The 8,257-nt window shown below is 50.2% G+C and overlaps 1 protein-coding gene and 1 long non-coding RNA gene across 10 annotated transcripts in view; one reads left to right on the top strand and one right to left on the bottom strand.

The window, feature by feature from the left end:
- Positions 1–194: 194 nt before the first annotated feature.
- LOC112426438 (uncharacterized) lies at positions 195–8,015 on the top strand. Its single transcript, XR_011620051.1, has 3 exons — positions 195–332; positions 4,278–4,472; positions 4,659–8,015. It is a non-coding gene; the product is annotated as an uncharacterized lncRNA (long non-coding RNA).
- LOC105480627 (ariadne RBR E3 ubiquitin protein ligase 2) overlaps positions 7,789–8,257 on the bottom strand; it is a 70,215-nt gene continuing 69,746 nt past the window's right edge. For all 9 annotated transcript variants that reach the window (XM_071091699.1, XM_071091695.1, XM_071091700.1 and 6 more), the window contains one exon: positions 7,789–8,227. In XM_071091699.1, the coding sequence (XP_070947800.1) occupies positions 8,156–8,227 (72 nt within the window). In that variant the 3' untranslated portion in view covers positions 7,789–8,155. The remainder of the gene's footprint in view (positions 8,228–8,257) is intronic.

The raw sequence follows: 8,257 nt of genomic DNA, 5'->3' as shown, positions 1-8,257 counted from the left end.
GTGAAGACGCCCTCTTGCCTCCGGGAACAGTATCGTCTGCATCTTCTGACTCCAGGAGCGGGGCTGGGGAGCGCAGGGCGGAGGAGGCAGCACTGGGATGACTCAACAGTGCGGCATTTGGGGGCGCCACGGAGGCCGGTACTGCGTAAGCGGCGATAGGGTAGGACCCACAGTCTCCTTGCAAGCGTTCTTGGAGCTCGGTTTGGCGGTCGGTCCGGATCTCCCGGGGAGTCCTGCCGGAGTGAGGCAGGCCTTAGGAAGAAGCTGCCTGATATGCAGGGTTGCATTGGCAGTCAGAGAGTGCATCCTGGAGGAGCCCTGGCATCAGGAAGGTGAGCCCCCCATGGCAACCCGCAGGAATGAGCCAGTGCTCAGGTGTATGAAACACTCCTTGCATCAAAGCTGGCACGTGTGAAGAGGCGGGAAGGGACTCTTCCACAACCGAGACACCATTACCTCAGAGAAAAATTAAACAGATTATCACCAAAAACGGGGTGGGGGGAAGACATACCTACCAGTGGTCAAGTGCCAAGGAATCCCTGCTCTTCGAGAGCTGGTTATCCTCAGGAAGAGATTACTACACGCCCTCAGGGAGAAGCTGACCCCACTCCCTGAGGTGGACTTGGAGGCAAGAGCAACACTTTTAAGGCAGGTCACACTGGTGGTTTCTCCCTACCCTGGTAAGACGCCCCTACCTCTTCTCCCATCTCCTCTCCCTTCCCCACAGCAAAGCATAGTCTGCATTTTCTAGTCCCCTCAAGTCAAGGCAGGCCAGGGGCTCCAAGGGCAGGCCCACTTCTTTCTTCCAAGATTTTTTTTGTGTGTGTGTGACGGAGTCTCACTCTGTCGTCCAGGCTGGAGTGCAGTGGCGCGATCTTGGCTCACTGCAACCTCTGCCTCCCGGGTTCAAGCGATTCTCCTGCCTCAGCCTACCGAATAGCTGAGACTACAGGCATGCGCCACCATGGCGGGCCAATTTTTTTTTTTTTGTATTTTTATTATTTTTTTATTTTAATTTTTTTTGTTTTTGTTTTTTTGAAATGGAATCTTGCTGTGTCACCCAGGCTGGAGTGCAGTGGCACAATCTCAGCTCACTGCAAGCTTCGCCTCCCAGGTTTACGCCATTCTCCAGCCTCAGCCTCCCAAGTAGCTGGGACTACAGGCACCCGCCACCACACCTGGCTAATTTTTTTTGTATTTTTAGTAGAGACAGGGTTTCACCATGTCAGCCAGGATGGTCTCAATCTCCTGACCCGTGATCTGTCTGCCTTGGCCTCCCAAAGTGCTGGGATTACAGGCATGAGCCACCATGCCCGGCTTTTTTGTATTTTTAGTAGAGACACGGTTTCACCATGTTGGCCAGGCTGGTCTCCAACTGCTGACCTCAAGTGACCCGCCCACCTCGGCCTCCCAAACTGCTGGGATTACAGGCGTGAGCCACACCACCCAGCCTTTTTCCCAAGACTTTACACAGAGTGGCTGTTTTCACGATTCAAGCACATGTGGGCATCCACTAATCCAGCCACCCTCAGGGACCACTTTGGTCAATCTCCTTAGGATAGGATAGATGAACACTGCTTCACAAAAGGAGAGTTTCTGTTTCCAGACAGAAAGGGAACAGGCAGCAATGGGAGGTCTTGTGGCTTAGCCAAGGCTGGGGTGCTAACTACACACACCAGCAGCCCAGTATTTCACTTCAGATGGAGTGGGAACTTACAGCTCTGAAGGCAACCAGGGAGGCCTGGACTTCTGCAGAGGCAGAAGCCAAGGCAGTGATGACCTGCCCCTCCCCACTAAAATGAATTCTAAAATAAATGTAATTGTTGCTAAAGAAATGTTTCTGATTCGAATAGATGAAAATTTTATTACCAATTTAAGACTTCAAATTCCCTGCAGCTTATCATTAATCCACCCTAGTTAGGCCAAAAGTCTCTCAATTTCTGAGTAGTAGTACGATAGAAACAAGTCAGATTTTCTAAAATCATATGAATCACTTAAATTCTTTTTTTTTCTTTTTTTGAGACGGAGTCTCACTCTTTTGCCCAGACTGGAGTACAGTGGCGCAATCTCAGTTCATTGCAACCTCCACCTCCCTGGTTCAAGCGATTCTCCTGCCTCAGCCTCCCAAGTAGCTGGGATTACAGGTGCTGTACCACAACGTCTGGCTTTTTTTCTTTTGAGATGGAGTCTTGCTCTGTTGCCCAGGCTGGAGTGCAGTGGCACAATCTCGGCTCACTACAACCTCTGCCTCCCAGGTTCAAGCAATTCTCCTGCCTCAGCCTCCCAAGTAGCTGGGACTACAGGTGCCCACCACAATGCCCGGCTAATTTTTGCATTTTTAGTAGAGACAGGGTTTCACTATGTTGGCCAGGCTGGTCTCAAACTCATGACCTCAGGTGTTCCACCCACCTCAGCCTCACAAAGTGCTGGGCTTACAGGCATAAGCCACCGCATCCAGCCCAAATCTCCTAAATTCTTAAATATAATAAATACCAACCAACAGAACCACAATTTTACCAAGGATCTCATGGTTTTCACATACCTTTTTTGGAATGAAATTGAGACTATTTCCCTCTAGCCTTTTTTCCTCCCCGAGACAGAGTCTTGCTCTGTCGCCCAGGCAGGAGTGCAGTGGCTCGATCTCGGCTCACTGCCACCTCCGCGCCTCCCAGGTTCAAGCAATTCTCCTGCCTCAGCCTCCCAAGTAGCTGGGATTACAGGTGCGTGCCACCACGCCCGGCTAATTTTTTTTTTTTTTTTTTTTTTTTAAGACGGAGTCTCGCTCTGTCGCCCAGGCTGGAGTGCAGTGGCCGGATCTCAGCTCACTGCAAGCTCTGCCTCCCGGGTCTACACCATTCTCCTGCCTCAGCCTCCCCAGTAGCTGGGACTACAGGCGCCCACCACCTCGCCCGGCTAGTTTTTTGTATTTTTTTAGTAGAGACGGGGTTTCACCGTGTTAGCCAGGCTAGTCTCGATCTCCTGACCTTGTGATCCGCCCGTCTCGGCCTCCCAAAGTGCTGGGATTACAGGCTTGAGCCACCGCGCCCGGCCACGCCCGGCTAATTTTTATATTTTTAGTAGAGATGAGGTTTTACCGTGTTGGCCAGGTTGGTCTCAAACTCCTGACCTTGTGATCCGCCCACCTCAGCCTCCCAAAGTGCTGGATTACAGGCATGACTCACCACACCCGGCCCCTCTAGCCTTTTAAAAACTAGAATTTGATCACCATAAAATCTGTACTTTGCTTAACCTATTTTCCTGAACTCCGTTCTTACACCTATTACCTGAGTTAGGCCTATCACTAAGCAAAGGTACTGATAGCTCATTGCCAGAAAACAGAAAGCAAGCAGGTTGCAGGGCTGCTCCACCTGCTGTCAGCTGTGGGAATTTCACAACCACATCAGAAACCAGAATTTCTGTCTTTTAAAAGCCTGGTCCTTTGATGCCATGGCAGTACACACTACCAAATCCAGGCCTTCTATTTATCTGTGTTCTTTTTTCTTTTTCTTTTTGAGACAGAGTCTCGCTCTGTCACCCAGGCTGGAGTGCAGTGGCCCAATCTCGGCTCACTGCAAGCTCCGCCTCCCAGGTTCACGCTTCTCCTGCCTCAGCCTCCCGAGTAGCTGGGACTACAGGCGCCTGCCACTACACCCAGCTATTTTTTTTTTTTTTTTTTTTTTTTGTAGTAGAGATGGGGTTTCACTGTGTTAGCCAGGATGGTCTTGATCTCCTGACCTTGTGATCCGCCTGCCTCGGTCTCCCAAAGTGCTGGGATTACACTCGTGAGCCACCATGCCCGGCCTTTTTTTTTTTTTGAGATGGAGTCTCGCTCTGTTGCGCCCAGGCTGGAGTGCAGTGGTGCAATCTCAGCTCACTGCAACCTCTGCCTCCTGGGTTCAAGCTATTCCCCTGCCTCAGCCTCTAGAGTAGCTGAGATTACAGGCACCCACCACCATGTCTGGCTTTTTTTGTTTATTTTAATAGAGACGGGGTTTCACCATGTTGGTCAGGCTGGTCTCGAACTCCTGACCACAGGTGATCCGCCCCCCTCGACCTCCCAAAGTGCTGGGATTACAGACGTGAGCCACCGTGCCCAGATGTTTTTAAGACAGTGTCTTGCTCTGTCACCGAGACTGGAGTGCAGTGGTGTGATCATGGCTTACTGCAGCACCTATCCCCCAGGTCCAAGCAATCCTCCTAGCTCAGCCTCCCAAGTAGCTGGGATTACAGGTGTGCAGCACCACACCCAGCTGATTTTTATTTATTTATTTTCGTAGGAAGAGGTCTCCCTATGTCATCCAGGCTGGTCATGAACTCCTGGAGCTCAAGCAATTCTCCAGTCTCAGCCTTCTGAAGTGCTGGGATTATAGGCATGAGCAACCACGCGAGTCCCCTAGCTCTCATTTTAAGTGGCTGTGTAATGTGGATGATGACAGCACCTACCTCAAGCGGCTGCTGTGAGGACTCAATGGGTATGTTCTCAGTTAATGTTAATGTGATTGTCTTGTGAGGTCCCACTTCTATCCCTTTCTATCCCGCCCCAAGCAGAGCCCATTATACAGGAGATGCTCAGATGCTTATTGTGTGGACCCCTGTGGGCTACATGGAAAATCCCTCCTCTTGACTTCGCTAGAAGGTGCTATCTTGTCTCTTTTTAGGATTGCCAAGGCTATGGTACCAAGGCCATAGTACCCTGGACCCAGTCGTCTGCAGGAGTGGCCCTGAGCATGGGTGGTCCTTCGCTCCTGGCCTAGCTGCTCCAGTACAAACATTCACTAGTGGACTGGGCGCAGTGGCTTATGCCTGTAATCCCAGCACTTTGGGAGGCCAAGCCAGGAAGACAGCTTGAACTCAGGAGTTTGAGACCAGTCTGGGCAACATGGCAAGACCCTGTCTCTACAAAAAAATATAAAAATTAGGGGAGCAAGGTGGCACACACTAGTCCCAGCTACTCGGAGGGCTGAAGCAGAATGATGTTTGAGCCCAGGAGTGGAGGCTGCAGTGAGCAGAAATCATGCCACTATACTACAGTCTGGGCAATAGAGCGAGACTGCCTCAAAACAAAAAACATTCACTAGTGATCAATTCCTTCTGTGTCCCCCATGGACCGGAAGCTCCTGGAAGGTAGAGCACATGAATCATTTGCATACCACTGTATGCCCAGGTGCCAAGCGTAGGGCTTGGCACACCTGAGGTCCACAGGAAGAGCTGCGGAGTTCAGACTGGCAATGTATGAGGTCTGTTCTAGCCACAGGTGCCCTGTGCTTGTTGCCCACAGCTATGGAGCCTCCACTCTACCCCTGAGCTACTTACCACTGACACTATTGCCACTTCTGACACCACAAATGTGGACCCCTTAATCCAAACCCCATTTCCTGTCCTTCACCCTTGAGATTAGACTCTACACTTGTTTCTGCCCCAAGTTGTCTCTTCACAACCCTTAGGGCTCCCGTGAAGCTAGAGTTCGCCCTGCCATACTCCACAGCCCTACATTCTCATGTCTACTTTGGAGGGGCCCAGAGGTCTTAGAATGGGGGCGGGGGGTTGGGACATTTATATCAGTACCCTACCACAACCCTGGGATCTGTTTGTGATGGGGAATGATTCAGCCTGTACAACCCAGGGAAGGAGAGGAGAGCTGAAAACTGCCAGGATTTTCTACTTCATTCCACAGGGATCACAGGTGCCCTCTCCCCCAACAGCCAGAAAGGGAAAACAGAGCCGAATTTGGCCACTGGGGCCTCCCCAGCCCTCTGGAAGAAGGGGCTGACTGATAGGAAGGCACTCCTCTGGTGTTCACTGGCCAGACCCCTGTGGGCTCAGAAGACTACCTAGACCCCATGAAGAAACACTCTGGACACATTTTTATAATCAGAAACTTACAGTTTATTGTGAATAAACCACTCAACTTTGAGCAGATGACACTGCCTCAATTAACTTTTTCTTTGAAGAAAAACAAAGAGATATGGTAAATTCATGAAAATACTGTGTCCTTTCTCTTCTACCCTTTGTAGGGCAGAAAAATTCTGCCTGACCTTTCCCATCTTCCTGATGATGTTGACAAACAACAGACACTGGGGGCACAGGAGGGGGCTCTACACAGGCCAAGAGCTACAGGCTACAGTCTGAGCACAGAAAACCCTGCAGCTCCAGCATCCAGGGCCACAGCTAGACACAAGTGCAGAATCTGGCAGCCCTGCAGCCCAGACAATGCCCAGGGTGTGATTTAGGGTGCAGAGCTGCAACTCAGATCCCGTGCCATAGCAGTATCACAGGAAGGACTTGATGGAGAGGTAAAGGCTCCAGACGCCAGGATATTTATTCCTTGTGCCAATACAGCATTCACACCTGACCTCCAGGTCCTGCAGCAGGTACTCTCCTCGTTCACTTAGCGCCCCACTGTTCCATTCTGGGTTCATCCGCTATACTCCTAATTTGTTCTCCCAATCCACCCCACAGTCTCTCCCTTGCTGGGGACAACACAGGAAGAGACAAAACCTGAGGAAGGAGAAAGGGAACCTGCAACCAGCCATGGATCTCATGATTCCATGAGTCACAGCTATCCTGTGTCTTTAAGAATGACTGTTTTATAGCTTACATGGTACCTGGGAAATTGCTGACTTGCAGGTGAAATATATGAATACCAAATAATTTCTATCATAATATTCACAGATCTCTGTATATCAGCTCTCCCTGGAGGTCAAGCAGGTGTGGGAGAGTATAGACTGCTCTACCTGCCCTAGAGTGGAAGCATTGAACAAAGCCACAAAAACCCCAGAGATCACAGATCTAACTTTTCAATGGCCCACAGGACCAGGTTCAGGACAGGTAGGACACCAGGCAAACCACTTGTTCCCTTGCACTTCACTGTGCGAAAACTGGTCTGTTCCTCTGGCCAGACCCTTCTTAGTACAGGATCTGAGACCACAAACCAAGGAGTCCCATGGCCTTGGACTCCCAGACCCTAGGATGGTATCTCTCTGACAGCTGGAACCAGGCAAGGGGGAACACACCTCAGCCTCAGAGCAGCCTCTGGACACGCTCCAGGTAACACGAAAATAACCTGTGAAAACGTGGTCCCCGTACCAGAAAGGCCAGTGCCCTAGGGAAGGCTATCCTGAATTCTGACCCTGATGTTTGCCAAAGGAGAGTGCAGCAAGACAGTGTCAAGTTTGGCCAAATGTGACCCTGCTCAGAGCTATACCACTTGAATACTGGCACAAAAGAAAGGACCAAGGTAAAGCAAATTTATTTGGGAGGAACAATTCCCTTCAAAAGTAGATCCCTATCTTTAGGAGACAAAAGGAAACGCTGTGATGAACCTATGCCCCCTAGTTTGGGGGGCCACAGGCCCACCCCCATTCTGCTGTGGGCTCTAGCCTCAGTAGCCAGATCCAGGTAAACCGCAGTTTCAAGAATAAAGGTGAGCCACAGACATGCAGCACCACCAGAGACAACAACACCCTGTGGTAAGAAGACCATGTTCTGAACTGTCTCCGTACCGCCATGGTAAGGCAGGAGGCATGCTGTGACTCCTTGTGCTCCGTGCCCACTGCACAGGCCAGTTTAATTCCTTGCCATCTGCCACCCATGCTCTTCCTTTAGGACTCCAACTCTGGCCAAACAAATGTGAATCTGGAAAGCAGAGGCCCAAGGCCCTCTTGCAGTACAGACATTTTCAGGTGGGTAGGCAGCATATGTTACATTCTAAGTAAAAGAGCTAGAGGGTAAAACACTCCAACGCCAATTTATTTTCAAAAAGGGCTCTGTGTTATCCTATAGTTTGCCTTTGTTTTTTTTTTTTTGTTTTTTTTTTTTGGTATAATTGTACAACCTTTGAAAGTTACATAAGTTGTAATGATCTAATACTATTAATAGCCATTCAGAAAACACGTTCCCTCCCTCCCAACAACCATCCAGGGGGAAATAAAAGTCCTGAAAAGAGGCCAGTTCAACATGGTCTCTACCCTGGTAGAAACAAAAAGTGAAAAGAGAAGAAAACAGAAATCAACTAAGAGGTGTTGCCAGTGTCTCTCAGGAGTGGGGCCCTGGCTGTCGCCTGGGGTCATGAAAGGCACAGCCTGCAGCATGCAGTATGGCAGCCGGGAGACCTTGTGGCCACATCTTCCTCACCCCGGCACATCCACATCCCAACTTAGGTGTCATGGAAATCTTTCAGCAGGGTTCTCCTCCGCTGCTCCGCTATATGCATCTGGTTCTCCAAGTCCTGCATCAGAGAAACAAGGTGTATGCTTGC

The sequence above is a fragment of the Macaca nemestrina genome, chromosome 2 (assembly GCF_043159975.1).
Source record: "Macaca nemestrina isolate mMacNem1 chromosome 2, mMacNem.hap1, whole genome shotgun sequence".
Taxonomy (NCBI): domain Eukaryota; kingdom Metazoa; phylum Chordata; class Mammalia; order Primates; family Cercopithecidae; genus Macaca; species Macaca nemestrina.
Note: the sequence above shows the minus strand (reverse complement) of the source record. Positions and strands in the feature narration are given on the sequence as shown.